Source organism: Rhinopithecus bieti, unplaced genomic scaffold, assembly GCF_001698545.2.
Source record: "Rhinopithecus bieti isolate Rb0 unplaced genomic scaffold, ASM169854v2 scaffold_68671, whole genome shotgun sequence".
NCBI lineage: Eukaryota > Metazoa > Chordata > Mammalia > Primates > Cercopithecidae > Rhinopithecus > Rhinopithecus bieti.
In genome coordinates this window covers 1,382,212-1,400,533 of record NW_016827678.1, presented here as the reverse complement: position 1 = coordinate 1,400,533, position 18,322 = coordinate 1,382,212, and the positions used below count along the sequence as shown (strand labels likewise).

Below are 18,322 nucleotides of genomic sequence, written 5' to 3'. Positions count from 1 at the left end.
TCATTTTACAGATGAGGACACAGGCACAGAGAGGATAAGAAACTTAAGACCAGATAAATAAAATAAAATTGAGTTTTGACCTGCTGTAAAAATAAACATTTGTCAGTTTTTATTTATTCTGAGTATTAGAATGCACTTAAAATTGTTAGTTTCTTTATGAAATCATAATTTTCTGGCAAAAAAACTCATATATTTTCCTTCTTTGTAAACTGCATTCTTCATGGTAGTCAAGTGCCTTAGAAGATAGGCACCACATTTTATTATTTTAGAGCCACTCTACTTAACAATGTTTTGAATGCAAAAGGTACAATACATATTGACAGGATATAGAAAGAACACTTTTATACCTAAACTCTCCTAAGAGTACTGTGAAATATCTTTATAACAATTGATCATCTTGGTTTTTACTAATTCAATTTGGACATATGTATTACAGAACTTATATAACTTGTGTTTCAGTATGTAACTGAATTATTATGTCAAGAAGATAGCTCTATAAAAGTACAGGAAGCATTTAAAACATATGTTGACCACTTTGGTATGAATATAATTTTAATAGTATCATAAAATTGTTATAACTTTGGATGATATATCCACCTACAGAGGCCCACGGTATTACTATATTAATATTGTAAATCTGGAAACCATCATAGGCTTCAATATGGATGGAACTGATGTTACAGACAAGATTTATTACTTTTTAGAATGACACGCTGGGGGGAATTTGATGATCTCTATCGTATTAGTGAGCTGGACAGGACCCAGATTCCAATGTCTGAAACCAGGAATTCCCAGCAAGGTCAGTATCAAAATCTTACTGATTGGGAGACTTAATTTTTAATTAATGTAAAGCATGACCCCATATGTTTCCCTGAAATCTAACCTTTTGCATACTACTACACAATAAACTCTTGTTTTATATGTATATATATTTTTAATATCTTAGGAACATAGTGACTTAAGTCACTATAGTATTTGTATGACATTTAAGAGCCTTACTTTTGTATATAAAATACAATTTAAAAAAATTATATTACATCACTCAGATTTATTAGAATAGGAAGAGCTAATAGTTTTAATAAAGTGTGTATTCATAAAATTGTTCAATATCTTCCCCAAAGATTAGAGTCATTTGAGTCATTTATTATTCTCAATAGCTTTATATGTTAGGCCAAGCCCGTCAGACCTAATTCTGTATCTTTTTAGAAGTTGAACATTTTAGTTAGTTAATAGGTATTTCAATAACATTACTTCTCAGAAACACGCAGATATGCTGGAGTCAATTTTATATTTGATGGAGTTGAGTTATTTCAAAGATCTTTTTAAAAGAGAAATATACTTAAGGATCAAATGGATCCGTACTGAACTTGGCAAACCAATGGGAAATGCCAGCTCCGGGGATGTGTGAAATTAGTAGTTGTAATCATAATGGTAATGATGTAAGAGTAATAACAATGCTATTGATAGCTGTAATCTGTTGAGACTCTGCTAAGTATCAGGCATAATATTTTGTATTTTATATGAATTTTTTCACGTAATTCTCACATACGCATAAGATTCAAAGAGTAGCAGATGCTGATGACTGAAGCTAGAATGAGGGGTGGTGGACAGGGTTCATGTGCCTGAAATGGGGCTGTGATTTACAAAGTCGGTTCAGTGTGAACAAGAGTATCCTACTAGCATTAACTTCACAAGCCTACCAGCAACTTGAAATGTTTGTTTTCTTTTTCTTTTTTCAAATCATTCTCAATTTCACCTCCTCTGTTACTACACAAGAACCCAGATCCTATGACAAACATGATGTTCTTTCCAGGGTTCCCTTATCTTTATCCCATGGGATCTTTACATCTTGTTAAATATGGGCCCTTCCAATTATCCTTTTAAAAATATATATTAAACCCAAGGAAATCCCAGTATCTTGGCATCAAAGACATCATAAAAATCTATTTGTATTTTAAACAGCAGTGCTGGAGAAGGAAGAAATATCTCATGCCTATTTGATGATGTTCTAATTACAATAGAAAATTATTTAAAATCCTAAAGTAAAATAAAACACAAATGCCACCTAATGGCCTTATTCTTACATATGAATATGCACAGTAGAGGACATTGAAAAAGGCACTATCAACTGGATACAAGCAGAAAGAGGGGCAGAAGGCAGGTTTGAATCTTCTGCATCTTAGGCTAGTAACACATTGTAGCTCCATTCAATTCCATTTAAACACCTTCTGCCTACTCAATAGATACTAGAGCTGTTCAACACTACACTATAATTTTATACCCTAAAATCTGCTATAAAAATTGTAATAATTCAATAATCAAATTTTGACTAATAAATCATGAATCATTGTTAAATATACATGACTCGATGAGAAGAAATAATAGGATAGTGGGCAACTAAGTGAAAAAGTCATTCATACCATACTTCTGGAATGTTCTATGTGAATTACCTTTGTGATATATTACAAATAGTAGGACTAGTCCAAAGCATACCATTCCTTTTGCTTTTATAAAAGATGGGAACAAAATCTTTCAATGCTCCACATACCATAGAAAGATACCACCAATGCTCCACATACCACAGAAAGCTTCTCAAAGAGCTTTCTGTAGTTTTATAGGAAAACTAAGGCCCAGTGTTTATTTTTTAGGGAAAGCTCCAATGAACTCAGGCCAACATATAATAAGGATCCAGACCTGATTCTATCATTTATGAGTACCATGTCCATAGGAAAGCCACTTCAACTCACTGTACTTTTTCTTACCTATAAGAGATCAAACCTGATAAAGTATCGGGTTTATTCCAGCTCTAACATTCTGAAATGCCATAAAATTCACTCCCCAATAAATTAAGAATAAAGGAATGCCCAAACTCCAAACATGATCATTGTGATCATTTCTTATGAAACATAAGAATAAGACATAAGAATTTTCTATGAGATACTGGCGGAATTTGCTGAGTCAGTCTCAGGCAACATTTAATAAGTAAATATGCAGCTAAGCAGTGGACTATAATGCTTTTACACAGCCAGAAAATAGCAATATTCCTAAAATTATGAAAGCATACACAAATCCACTCAGGATGCTAGGAGACAGGCAGCTAAATGATATGAGCTTATAATCTATTCTTCCCAGACTATTTATCTTATCACAGCAACACCCTGAAGTCACATGCAGAGGATGAACCAGACTCCCCAGTGCTCTATAGAACCATGAGTGAAGCAGCCCTGGTGAGAAAAAGGATGAAGCCTCTGATGATGGACAGAAAAGAAAGACAGAAAAATAGAGCCTCTATTAATGGACACTTCTATAACCATGAAGTAAGTGGGTTACAATTCCATTAATGTAATATAAAATAAGGTTCCCTGTTTCACTAACAATACCACTCAATTCAATTCACAATTTAAAGTCATAATAATAATAGTAGCATATCTAACGTTTTGGGGGCACTCTCTATGTGCTAGGTATTAAAGTAAATGTGTTTTAAATAGATTTTTACTGAATAATCCTATTAATCACGAAAACAATCCTATGAAATAGGTACCATTATTTTCTCTACTTGACATAGAAGCTAATTAGGGTCATGGAGATTAAGCAATTTGTCTTAGATTATGCTACTTTTAAGTAATAACTCTCAACCTGCACCTAGCTTTGTCTGACTCCAGAACACAAGTTTTTAACCACCATGATGGATGAACTCTAAGTGGCAAATACTCTGCCAAGCATTAAAAACATGCAGATGAGGCAACTGATGTCTCAGCCAGCATGAAGCTCAGGGACTGAGCAGGGAAACCAACATACCAACAACAATATAGGAATAATGTAAGTGCCACAAAGAGGTTGGATCAAAGGACATTTGAACATGAGCATTTAAATAAAAGCAAAAAGCCACAGGCCAATGTATTCCAATAAATCGAACTTCTCATGTTGCCATGTTCCAGGTCTTTTACCTATACACATACCCTTTTTATGTAAGTGTAGTTATAGTTTAGATACAATTCACATTCCGCTTTTTCATTTAATATGTGTTAAATTTATATGTGCCTTTCCATAGTGCTTGTAAGACATTACATTCTGCTGAAGGTAGGAAATATATCATCATTTTTTCCAGAACTCAAATATTTTTCATGTGATGTACCTTAGCAATCATTTGTCACTCCATCTCATAAATACTTAGCACTCACACTGTGCCAGGTATCTTCTGAGGCCTTTAAGAAGAAATAGGAACTCATTGCTTTGTAGGCTTTTTCCTGTAAATATTTCTACTTTATTTCTTCTTCTTCTACTCTTGAGAGGTATCAATCAGTGTGTCTTTGGAGCCTTCTGGGGAGAAACCTCTCTTCTCAATTCTTTATTCATATCAGAATTTTAGGGTTCCAGAATCATCCTCATAGGTATAAAGTAGCATCGATAGTCCCCCATAGAGAGGCAGCTACCAATTGTCTTGGTTCCCTCTTCTCAGAAATTGTGTTATATGTCATTATCTTGTGGGGTAATTTGTGTTGAGAAAGGAAAGCCACATTGCTCCAAGCAAGTGACTTTCAGATTGGATCACTTGTGCTGAAAATGAAATTGGCACTAGGTTGGCAGCACAGAATGGTGGTAAAATGCTTGGGCCCTGGAGTTTGACAGCCTTGTTTTACATTCTTGCTGAGCAAGTTTAAAACCTTCTCAATCTCTTGATCTTAGTTCCTTCATTCTTCTTACTTTACAAGGTTGTTGATTGGATGAAATGAAATGAGGTAAGTTAAACATAAGAATAGTACCTAGCACAAAAGAAGAACTAAGTTTACATCACCTTATGTTGTTGCTGTTGATTGAATGAGCTCAAGCTGGGACTATAGATATTTTACACAAATGTCATTCACTGTAATTTAATAACTAGTGGAAAACAATACAAACAAAAAAGAAAAAACAAAGCATTCTATCAATAATTATACGGTGATGGACATATAGGAATTGTAGTGGATATATTTCTTAAGTTGCTGTGTGTCGTAAGATATGTTTTTATCATATAAAGCCCCTTGCTAATGCCAATATTGTTAAGCTATAAATAATGCACATATTAAAGGCTTAGATTGTCTTATCTGGAGATTAGTTATGGTGAATATAACTTCACCAGTAGTATATTTCTATCCATGCAATACTAAATGATAACAGGTTTCATTATATGTTTTGGCCAACACAATGGATATAAAGACTGTGGATTTAAAATATTGCTCTGAAAAACAAATTCACTATATGTTGACATTTTAGAATGACTCTTAGAGCTTATTTAGTCTTACTCTCATTTTATAAATGAAGTCATTTATCAAATATATGTTAAGTGAGTCAATAAAGATGTTAAGTGAGTTGACAAAGTTGGGGTTCGTGGGCAGTTAGTGGGCACTAAAATCTAGGTCTCCTGAATGGTAATCCATGTTATTGTCATACTGCATGAAGCTTCTTCACATAAACAACATCAAACCACATGTACAACATATTCTCAACTTAGTGTGGGATGAACATGTGGTTTTTCAGGGCTCCATAGAAATTGTAAATGTCACAGAATAACTTATCAATGCTCTAAAATGTCTACAAATAATGAATTTTCTCATACTTATAAAAATGTATCCTAGACATTCTCTATACGTCTTCTCAGAAAACTTATTTACGTATCCATATTTTTACTCACACAAATGCCGTGTGTGTGTTACATGCGTGGATGTTATATACCTGTGTGTTTGTATACTTTGATGCTAATTTGCTGTTATCTCAAATCTCTCAATATAAGACTTACCTTTTTAACATTCCACTGAGCCACCCCAAAACCCACCCATCTCCACGTCTGCTGAACCCACCCTCTACAGAGGCTTGGAATACTTAGAGATTGTGCATATAAGTAAAATATATGGAAATAAATCCTTCCTTAATATCTCTTTCCATTTTTAAATACACATCTGGTGACATTCTTTCTTATTTTGAAATCTTAAACTGCACTAAAGAGGGGTGTAATTGTCCAGTGAAAATGTTATAAGCATCCTCAAATGGTGTTTTACCTAATTTACTCTAGAAACAATATAAAGCTGCTTAAAAGAACACATAATATTCAAAAACAACAAAGAAAAGCAAACAAACAAAACAAAACAAAATTTTAAATGGATAACCTTGGATTATTTTTTACCCTGTAAGAAGACTATGTTCAAGATATTGACTACCCTTAATATAATATAATTTTAAAGACTCATATGACAATTCTTTTTCTAGACATCAATTTTCATTCCAGCCTTTGGATCAGAAACTAAGGTCAGAGTAAACAGTAACATGAGAACTGAAGAAGTAATAAAGCAACTTCTCCAAAAATTTAAGGTAACGTTTATCACTTAACTGAGCTATAAACATATTATATGTGATTCAACTGTAAACACATAAATCCACTTTTCTGAAAAAGATCTATGAACGTGTAAATCTAAATTGTATGTTGAATACTGAAAGATTCTTTCCTGTGTATAACACCTTTTAGTAACTATCCCTTGAAAAATTATATAATTCCCATAAGAGCAGAGAAGATTTTATGTCTAAAAGTGAAAAATGGAAGAGAGAAAACAGACATGATTTGGGTCTGGTCGGGTTAGAAAACATCATATAACAACAAAGAATTTATATTTGTTCATTTTTTCCATTGACAGATTGAAAATAGTCCCCAGGATTTTGCTCTTCACGTTATTTTTGCAACAGGAGGTGAGAAAGCTTGATCACACTTTGTACCTGACTCTAGAGTGTTACAGTTTGCTGCCCAGAGGGAAGGCAGAAGAGAGGTTTACCTCCTTCTGTGGAGAAAGGGGAGGAATGGGCAGGAGGAAAGGAAGGCGTAGTCTTTAGAACACTATCTATAGTCCACAATTTTAAAGAACGATAACTTAAGAATAAGGTATCCCTGAAGGGTTTATGATGTGAAACAGTTTGCTTGTTGGCCAGACATTAAATTATCTGAATGGAGATCAGAACCCTTGGGAATTCTGATGCACTTTTGTCTTTGCTCATCTCTGTAACTTTCTTTTTGGCTTTCCTTTCTGAGTGTCACTCTTAGAGGAGTCACGATTGCATACCTGTTCTCTCTGACATTGATATTGCCTCTTTTTTAGCACAGGGTCTGACACATTGCGGGAGTGCTATCTCTTCCTCAGTAGAGATGCATATTCAGAACTTTGTGATAAGGGGGTAAAAGGTTAGAAGTAGAACTTTGGGAAGTCACTATAAGTGGGATGCTAGGAGCATGGTAGAGAGATTAGAGAAAACTTAAAGTGATACTGAAATTAAAGTTTTAAAACTTCACAAATGAAAATTTGATGTCAATTTGTAGAAAAAAACTCATGCTATAATTTAAGTGTCAGAATTTTGAGCCAGAAATTTATTAGAATAAAATAATACATTTTGATGCCAGAACAACCTTAAGAAAATGGAAGCTGTATCTCCAGACATATATAAAATTAAAGTTCTTATAAATGGAAAGCTTAAAGATAAGATCTATTTTTTGGAAAATTCTAAGGGCACGTATATATTCATATTCTCTTTGTTTAGGAAAGAAAGAAAACCAAAAGATATAAAATAAATGGTAGCAATATTGGACTGTGTAACAATTTAAAAGATACAAATAGTAGATTACAAAGAACATTGTCAATGTACTCTGAAGATTAATAACTATAATACCAATAATTTCCTACAAAATGGTAACAAAAAGACAAACAATCCAATAAAAATAGAAAAAAAGCATGAAAATACAATTCAAAGAAAAAGCTATAATAACCAGTTAAATAGTTTCAGAAAAGTCTTAAACTCAGTGAAATGCAATAGCTAAGGAAATGCAAGCTCAAGCCACACTGTAATATTATCTTGCACTTCTCAGATTGGCAAAGTGCTTTAAAATGATTCTACCTGTGGCTGACATGCATTGGGGTAAAAGATATTTTATGCAACACTTGTGAAAATATGACTTTCTTTTTTGTGGAAATTATTCTTGCAATAGTTATTAAAATTTACAGTATATATGTCCTTTAACTCGACCATTCCACTTGTGAGAATCTATCCCGCAAAAATGTAAGCCCTAGTGCCTACAGATTTATGTGCAAGGCTGTTTATGAGGACAAAAAGCTAAAGACAAAGTTACTCATACTAGGGAAATGATTAAATAAGTGATTATTACGCTGCCATTGAATGGAATGAGTTAGATTTATGCCAATAGAATGGAGGGAACTCCATAATATATTTTAAGTGAAAAATGCAGGATGTCTAAAAGTATATATAAAAGATCCCATTTTTTTAACAAACAGTTACAAGCTCCCATTTAAATATGTGGTATATGTGGTCATATGACCAGGGAGAAAGGTATGGAGTGATAAATACAAAACCATTGAGATAGATTACCTGGTGGGGAATTGGAGAGATGCAGATGAGAGGATGACAAGGGGAGTGGTGGGCACGGTGGCTCACGCCTTTAATCCCAGCACTTTGGCAGGTTGAGGTGGGCAGATCATTTGAGGTCAGGAGTTTGAGACCAGCCTGACTAACATGGTGAAACCCCGTCTCTACTAAAAATACAAAAATAATTAGCCAGGTCTGATGGTGCACACCTGTAATCCCAGCTACTCAGGAGGCTGGGACAGGAGAATCGCTTGAACTCAGGAGGCAGAGGTAGCAGTGAGTCGAGATTGCGCCATTGCACTCCAGCCTGGGTGACCGAGGGAGACTCTGTCTAAAATAGAAAGAAAAAAAATGATTTTTTAAAAGGCATGTATAATAAAAATAGCAAGCACGATATGATTACCTTTATGTATTATGCGTTTGTGTATGTGCATAGAGTTGCGTGAAGGGGACACTCAAAGGGTAATGCAGAGTATCTTAGGGCTCAGAAATTCCAGTTGTGCTTTACCTCCTGCTTTATACTTTTCTCGTTTGTTCCAATTACAATAGCATGCATGTATGGGGAAGGGAATTTTTTTTAAGGTTTAAAAAAAGCAGTTTTATTAAGAAGTCTTAAATGATTGTGTGATACCTTGAACAGCTAGGTTGTACAAGATTTGAAAATTCCCTCTTTGATGTTCTCCAAGACTTGGATTCCATTCACATGCACCTCGTTCTTTCCTCACACCTCTAACTTTAGCCTGCAGCTGAGCAGAAATATGGCTTAGTTTTCTTCCAGTCATTCTTGGGCTCCACACAAGGTGCTGGACCTATGAACGAACAAGTGTGTTGCTTCTATAAGAAAAAAAAAAAGTCTATTTTCACTATAAAAGATGTAGTTCTTTATAATTTCACCTATAAAAATCCCATTTTCTTTTATATTATGTGTCAAAATTTTGTATATATCCATAACTGAGGATAATAATAACTAGGACCCTTTAGGGACCAGAAGCAGAGAAAAGAAGAGAGCATGTAGCATGTGGCTCCTGTTTGGACAGTAATCTGGAAAACAGAGATAGTGGGTTTTAACTTTATAGCTACAAGGCCCATTACAGTGTATCTCACGTTGTAGTTCATTTCAGATTACCTATAAAGTTCATTTAAAATACAGATTCCTAAGCCCTTCCAGATCAGGGGACAACTCTAGGAATCTGTATTTCTAATAATCATCCCAGGTGATCATAAAGCAGAATCATGAAGCAAGAGGATACTAAACCAACTTAACATTGAACCTGAAGGTCAAAAGAGGGTTCTGGTGGGTGGGTGAGAGGAGCTAAATTGTCAAGGCTCCCAACTGCTTCAGAAATGGCAGAGGAATTAGAACAGTAAACACTGGCACTGTGTAAACAGGAATGGGTAATGTCACTTTAATTGTGAGGAGGCTGAGCTTTTGAGTTCTAGACTCTCTCTTGACTTTTCCTGGGATAAGTCCAGCTCAGGGAATGAAAACAGTTCTCACTGCTCTGAAGAAAGTAAGCAAGGTGAGGGAGAGAATGAGGAAATAAGAAGAATATAAGGACACTATGTTTTGTTCATGCTTCATTCTGATAAAAATGAAATCCCATATGTGAAACTACTTTGCCAGAAAGCTATAAGTACTTTTGTAGCGGGAGTATTTATATTATAACTTTTGGAAATTTGAAATTCTGGAAACACGCCAGATTGGAAGGTATTTTCCTTCTCTATCTCATTTTGGTGGCTGAATGGATTAAGCCGACAGATGAATAAATAATAAGAATATTATTGATCTCAAAAACCTCATGAATATATTTTTAAAGATGAGCCAAGAATTGGGTGTGGAGTGAGACAAAGGAAGAATTGAAAATAATTACACGGTTTCGGACTTGAACAACTGGAAAGATGAAATTACATCAACTGAACTTGGAAAGAACCAATAAATATTTGTTGTATGGATGAAGGAATGATGGAATGAAACCTAAATAAGTATTGAGGCATGTTGCTTTATAAAAGGCCTATCAGACTGGAGATTTGTTTGAACACTCTAACCAAAGGAAGGTTGAGTTCTTTGAGATATTAAGTCAAACCTTGAGATATAGTAAGAGAAAGAAGTTCATTTAAGTTTTAATTTCAATTTGCTTTTTTGAATAATTGCCTTCTGTTGCAGGTGTTATTTTTTTCACAGTGAGTTAAATAAGAAAAATAAATTGGAAAATTATCTTCCTTCTTTTCCTCCAGCATGAACTTCTGATTGTGGTTGATTCTTGTTTTCACTGCAGAACAGAGACGACTAAAGAAGACAGACATTCCACTACTGCAGAGGCTCCTACAGGGACCTTCTGAAAAGAATGCTCGCATTTTCCTCATGGATAAAGATGCAGAAGAAATTAGCAGTGATGTATGAATACTATCACTCTGAATCTGTTTTTTGCTTCCCTCCTGACTCAGCACCTTTTGCATAATTGTTCTGCTTTTTGTTTTCTTCTTCTTCTTCTTCTTTCTTAGGTGGCTCAGTACATTAACTTTCACTTTTCTTTCTTGGAATCCATTCTTCAAAGATTAAATGAAGAAGAGAAAACAGAGATTCAAAGAATAGTAACAAAGTAAGTCAAGAACATGCATGTTGGATACTTGGTTCTTTAGTAAGTCCAATGCACAAAATATGTCAATTTTTAATCGTCTGTCTTCTTCTCATTTTCAGATTCAATAAAGAAAAGGCTATTATACTGAAATGTCTTCAAAATAAACTAGTAATAAAAACAGAGACAACAGTTTAGCAGTACAGGCTGCTGTTGCTAAAACACTTCAAAAAACTCAGAGATATTACTATTTGATGAATGCATAAGTTCTGTACTTGCATTTATATGAATATATATGAGACTTGAATCTGTAGAAAATTGAATGTCAAAAAAGCTCATTTCTTTTTGAAGTGATGAGATTAACTAGGGTTCACAGTTGGACAAAATGAGCTTGAGTTTAGTTTCAGTAACTGAAATAAGCTTGAATACTGCGTATTCCAAATAGCTTTTATAATAAAACATGCAATGAACTCAAATTTAAATGGTGTCTTCAGATAACCAGTTTAAACTTCATTTAGCTTGGACTCTCAAGAGAACTGAAACATAATCAATGAATTCAGAAATGACTCAGATAAAAGAAGTTGCCAGTTCTTGCAATGAAAAAGAAATACAGTGTCTTACACCATCAAGGATCTACTTAATAGTGACAGTGTTTCACAGCTTCTTGAAAACTCTGGCATTTTCATAAAATCTAGGACTATCTTAAATGGCCTGTTGACTTCTGGCTATCTGTAACATTAGAGCTGTCTGGCCTTTGGAAAGGAAAAGATTATAGACTATTTTACGCAATCCTAATTTAAATTTTCTGAACCTCCCCCAGTCCTTTTTTTCTCTCTCTGTTCTACTGATGAAAGAATTTTCATCAGTTCAAGATTTTCTTAAGCTCTTTTAAGTGAGTTGAACTTTTCTTTATTTATGTTTCAAAAAATATGTATGTCACATAGACATATTATATCAGCTAAAGCAAGACTTGGCCCACAAATATCCATTTGTTGCTGAATGAATACAATGGATAAAGCAAGGCTGCTGTAGCTGAAGTTAGGTAGGGAATCCCAAGCTCTGCCCTCTTAGCATCTTATTCTACACGACAGCTCTCAGGGTACTTAGAGATCTGCTTAACCCACTTGAAAAAAAAACACTAAAAATGAAGAAATGCTATAAGTATAGTCTATGATTTTATTTATAAATTCTATATTAAAATTGAGTTATACACAACATTCATTCTGTAAACTAATTATATTTGCATTCCTCATAAGCATTCTAGTAAATTGTTTGATCATATTACAAGTTCTAAGGAATGAGATTATATGCAATAAACCCAATTGGAAGATTAACTAACAATATTAAAATACAAAACATGTTTAAGACAAAGGCATTCCTTCTCAGTATTATCACACCTAAACTGGATGAAGGTGAAAGTGTGCTATGACCTTTTCAAGCCTAAGAAGTCTCTCTTACTGAATAAACCAGAGGCTTGCATCGTAATTCTTTCACCTGTCAATTAATAAGAAAATAGTCTCATCTCACTTAAATGAGGCAAATGTAATAGTTAAAATTCAACATACTTATAAAAAAAAAAGTAGTGTCATGTACCTGCCATGAACATGATAAAAGATTAATCTTTAATAGACTGAAATGTATAAGAGAAGAACCAAGTCTTACACAGAAAAAAAAGGTAGATGTGAAAAGGAAAATCACAGAAGAGAAAATGCAAATGGCTACCAAGTATGTGAAAAAAGTCATATCTTCTGTGATCAACTGTGTTAGTCTGTATCAATCACAATACAGAAACAAGGCAATAATTTAAACAGGGAAAGTTTAATATAAAGGATAATTAAGCTATGCTAGAAGAATATTAATAAAGATGAAAAGAGAAGGTATCCTCAGGCTGAGTGAAGGAATCCTAACAAGGAAAAGCAAGAATGAGGGTTTCAGAATTCACTGGAGAAGGTGTGGTTGCAGCCCACTGGAGAGAAGTTTGCTGGCTTGCCCAGGCCAGAGCAGGACCACAGATACCGGAGAAGCAGGTACAACCAACCCTCTGGGTGTAGACCAGCTGAGGCAGGTGGTGAGATACACAGAGGGATTTGGGGCTTTGCCAAAGCGTAAGCACAAAGAAGGAGTCAGGGGTTCTGTTCGAGGCCCTGTTGGGACTAGGAGTCGGAGGGGCCTACTTTGCAGGAACCTAGCATAAATTTGTATGTGACGAGACTGCACAAGACAAAGCTCAGGCAAGTGGCTCAGTAGCTGCCTAGCCCATCAGGGTCCTCTATATGAGTGTGCACCCAGCTGAAGAGAAGATATGGAGAACAGCAATTGGAGCTTCGGTACAGGCTTGCACTGTGGCTCCAGGTTATACCACCACTGCCCAAAGCAAAAGCTGGAGAAGCAAGTGGAGAAATGCTGGAGGAAGCTGCACCCTACAGGCAACCAGCACTGGAGAAACCACTCCAGGCAAGCAGTGAAGGCAAAAAGCCTGCTCTGCAGGAGCCTGGCCTGCCAGCCCGGAGCAATCAGGAAAGACCCCTCCCTCTTGCAGTGTGTCTCCAGCGCCCTCTACTGACAAAGCGTGCCATCGTGCAAACCGCAAAAGAAACATTTAAAGGGCCTGTATCTATTTTCACTGAGCAGGCAACCAACAGTGAATGTGGAGCTGAGAGATAGTAAAATAATAACTGACATGCCACCGAAGTACAAAGTAAAATAAATAAATAAATAAATAAATAAATAAATAAATAAATAAATACAAATTTTGGCCTATTAGCAAAGATAAAGAAATGATAAAATTAAATACTCAATAAATCACCATGAGATGGGAACTCAAACTTCTGGTAAAATACAAATGGATATAATTTTCCTGAAGGCAATTTAGTAGTCCGTTTATCCTACAATCTACTTGTAAGATCCTATCATATGAAAATAACCAGTGATACAAAGACATTCTGCAAAGATATGTTTTATATTGTTATGTATTGTGACAAAAGGAAATAAGCCTAAATGTTCAGAAAATTATTTTAAAAGATGAAAGAGGGAAATAGGCCATGGACGGTGGCTCACGCCTGTAATCCCAGCACTTTGGGAGGCCAAGGCAGGAGGATCACTTGAGGTCGGGATTTTGAGACCAGCCTGGCCAACATGGTGAAACCCTGCCTCTACTAAAAATACAAAAAATTAGTCAAGTGCGATGGCAGGCGCCTATAATCCCAGCTACTTGGGAGGCTGAGGCAAGAGAATCGCTTCTACCCGAGGCAGAGGTTGCAGCGAGCAGAGATGGCACCACTGCTCTCCAGCCTGGGCGACAGAGCAAGACTCCGTCTCAAAAAAAAAAAAAAAGAGAAATAAACATTTATTTGTATAATGTTATGTAGCCATTAAAATTATGTTTCCAAATAATTTTAATTACAGGGGTAAATTCTTACATATCTAAATAAGAATATACACATACACATATTCCAAAATATTTATTATATACTTAAGGCATATATATTATATATGTATGTGTATATATATATTTGTATGTGTGAACACTAATATTTGCATATATACACACAAGAAACAAAAGCATGTTAAAAGTGGCTATATCTGCATTGTAGAATTATGAGTGATTCATGTTTTCTAATTTCCCTATATGTATTAAGTGTTCTATACTTAATATTTGTTACTTTTTAAATCAGGAAATAGTAAAGTTATTATTTAAAACTTATGAGCAAAATAGTAACAAGCACATGCAAGCACAAAGTTCTACCAAATGCAAAACAATTCAAATCAATTATTCAAATGAGACATTAACATCACTTCTGTGGTAGTTTTATATCCATAAAGTCTGATTTTCCTCCTTTGAAGAGATGGAGCCTAATCCTCCTCACCTTGCAAATGGGCTGGCCTTAGTGACTTACTTCGTTTTATTTTATTTTTAATGGACAAATAATAATTTATGTATTTATGGGGTACAATATTATATTATGATATATGTACACATTGTGGAATTACTAAATCAAGTGAATTAACATATCCATAACCTCATATACTTACATTTCTTTGTGGTGAGAACATTTAAAAATGTACTCTTTGAACAATTAGGGACTTCTAACAAATACAGGAAAATGGAAGAGACTGTGAGACTTTGAAGTAGGTCATAAAAGTCACTGTGGCTTTCTCCTTGCTGTGTCTTGGATCACTTGCTCTGGGGGAAGTCAACTGCCATGTCCTAAACAGCCCTGGAAAGACCTACATGATGAAGAACTGAGACCTTCTGTCAAACGCCAGCAGGGAATTGAGGCCTCCTGTCAACAGCCATTTTAGAAATGGATCTTCCAGCTTCAGTCAAGCCTTCAGACAACTGCAGCCCTGTCTAATAGCTTGACCATAACTTCATGATAAACCTTCAGTCAGAAAACCCAAGGAAACCATTCTGGATTCCTCATCCTCAGAAACTGTATGAGATAAGAAGTGTTTGTTGTATTATGCTGCTAACTTTGGGGTAATTTGTTACATAGCAATATATAACTCATACAATTTCTGGGAAAAAATAGTTTATTTTAGAATCATTTTTGCATAATGTAAGAATATAAACTTGTCACAGAATCATTTATCCTTGTTTTAGGTGGTCCAAATATTTCATTGTCAGTTACATATTAACTCAAATTAAATTTTAGATAATATATATTATTATTAATGGTAAAGAATGTGTCACATTTATCTTTATATGCTTTTCTGTACCTAATATTGTGTCTTATGCATAGGATGTACTCAATAAAAATTGATTGAATATATAAGTGAATGAAAGAATAAATGAATGAGTGAAAGAATTATCTGAAATATTTTTATAAAATTCCCCATATATATGTATTACTTAGTACAAGTCTGTACTGTACCCATAGCTGAAATATTAAACATTATATATATGGTTTTCCCTGATATAGTGGTGTATTTTATTATCCTTTGGCTCTACTATGAAATATTCAGTTAGGTTTCATTACTGTTTAATTTGGTTTAGGGCTATTTAGATTGGTTTTTGAAACTGAAGGGGAAAGAAGCCCCTTGCAATGCAATTGATGAAGCGATAAAGATAGCAGGTATAACTATTGGGTGGAGGTATATATATGGGAAAGAACGAGAAATAAGATGTAGTTACAGAGGGCAAAACCTTTCAATGACATTCTAATTCTAAATTAATGACATCTAATACCTATTAAATTGAGCCATTTGAAATTGCCAATATTTGACTACAAAGGCAATGATTTCATATGGTTCAAACTAATAACAACCTATTTGCTGGGCACTATGTTTAATACTCATTACATTTCCACAAGGAAATTACTCTTTCAATCTCATGTTACAGATAAAGAAAGTAAGCCATGGAGCAATTAGGAGATTTGCCAAGGTTTTTAGTAGAAGAAATAGGTAGGATTTAAACCTGTGGCTCCAAAAGTCATACAGTTAACCACCATAATCTGTGGCTTCCTCCTAAACTATGCTTCCTGAATCTGCCATTCTAAAATGTGTCCTTATTTTTAAGTGGAATAATAATACCTACTTTATTGGACGATTGGGGGAGTTATAAGAACAGCACATGTAAATCCTGGCACTTTGCACATAAGAATGTGATAAATATTAGCTATGTTATAATTAAATTTCAGTATATCCCCCAACCACCATTGTAGCCTTATCTTCTATTAAGTCTTACTGCCCACAGCTACCTCATCTTTGTCTTAAAGCCAGCCAAACTAAATCACTCAACCTTCCCTGAAACACTGCACACTTTAACACCTCTCTTTCTGTTGAGACATTCCCATTTTCTAGTCCCTGGTTAGGGTCACTTCTTCCAAGACCTTTCCTGGTCTCTGTAACAATGTGTGATCTGAAGCTCCTGTGTACCACAGTTTCAGTTAGCTCTGCTCTTGTGACACCAGAATTTTAAACTTTGCCTTTTATTATAATTCTTTATGTGCTCACATCTTGTATAAATGCATTAGTGATCTGTTGTAATCATATCCATGTTTGTATTATTCCCTGTAGTATCTAGCACAGTGTATTGAATGCATTAGGTACTCAGCAAATGTTTATTGGATTTAATTCACTAATGCCTATGAACATGTTGAAGTCACTGAAGTGAGGAAAAATAATTACTTAAACTCAAGGAAAGGGTATTATAATGATAATTAATTTTTTCTATATTTCTCTAATCAAAATAATTCATTTATTTAAGCACTTATTTTATCTCCTATACAAAATATCTGGAAAATAAAACAAGTCCAAATGATACACATCAATTCCTTATGTCATTTTCAGAAAGATTTCCAAGGAAAAAAAGTGCTGTTACAAACCATCGCTTCAAGCTCACATTAATTTAAGTGCATTATATTGTATTGGTGCCAATAGAGCATCACATATTTAGGGTAAAGATTAAAGGTGAAACCATTACGAAGGTAACATTATTATGAAGTTTATTTCATTCAGTTTGCCAATAAACATTTTCAGTATCGGCACAGACAAAAACTCCAACTTGCTTTTAGGGTTTTGTTCACTGTGGAAACTTGACAGACAATTCCCAGCTTGGTGTGGCAGCCCATCACATCTACCTGAGCCCTTTGAAAGTGGTTTAGTTTCATGTTTCTGTTTCTGCTCTTGAGAAGCAGAAAGCTTGTTGTTGAGAGAGATGGGTAATTACGGTGTGTTTTCTGAGGCTTACAATAACTAGATTTCTCTGCTGGGTAAGAAAGGACAATTTCAGTGTTGACTGGCCAGTGTTCTTGAGCAACTTTGTGAGCACCTGAAAATTTATTTTGTTGATTCTTATTTTGAATATTAGACATGTTTCATGATTTATAAAAATAAATGTAGATCTCATCAAAGATCCTACACTGACATTTTCTGGGATCATTTAACCTCCCCATAGACCCTAGTACTTTTTTTATCTGTTTGGACCCTCAGGAAAAGCAAACAACAAATAAGTACATTTGTGAGGAAAAAAAAAAAGAGAGAGAGAGAGAGAGAAAGTAAAAACCTAAATAGATATGACCACAAAATAGAAAAATCTCTAAGACTTAGCTGGGAAGGGGAGAGCAAGATGGCCAAATAGAAGGCTCCACTAATGATTCTTCTCCACCAATGATTCTTCTCCACCAATCAAACAGGAACACCAAATTTAACAGTGATTTACACACACACACACACACACACACACACACACACACACACACACACAGAAAAGAAAAGAAAACAAAGAAAGAAAAAAACCTTCATAACTACCAAAAATCAGACAAGCAATCAAAATGCCTGGTTTTAATTTCATAGCACTGAAAGAGGCATTAAGAGGGTAGGAAAGACAGTCTTGAATTGCAGAAACC

At 34.7% G+C, this 18,322-nt stretch overlaps 1 protein-coding gene across 1 annotated transcript in view; it reads left to right on the top strand.

Annotated features, from left to right (window-relative positions):
- Nucleotides 1-14,049, top strand: part of RASSF6 (Ras association domain family member 6) — a 50,559-nt gene extending 36,510 nt beyond the window's left edge. Inside the window, 7 exon segments of the mRNA XM_017864068.1 lie at nt 705-799; nt 3,133-3,317; nt 6,244-6,345; nt 6,666-6,717; nt 10,674-10,792; nt 10,900-10,997; nt 11,096-14,049. Of these exon segments, the coding sequence (XP_017719557.1) occupies nt 705-799; nt 3,133-3,317; nt 6,244-6,345; nt 6,666-6,717; nt 10,674-10,792; nt 10,900-10,997; nt 11,096-11,171 (727 nt within the window). The 3' untranslated portion in view covers nt 11,172-14,049.
- The last annotated feature ends 4,273 nt before the right edge of the window (nt 14,050-18,322 follow it).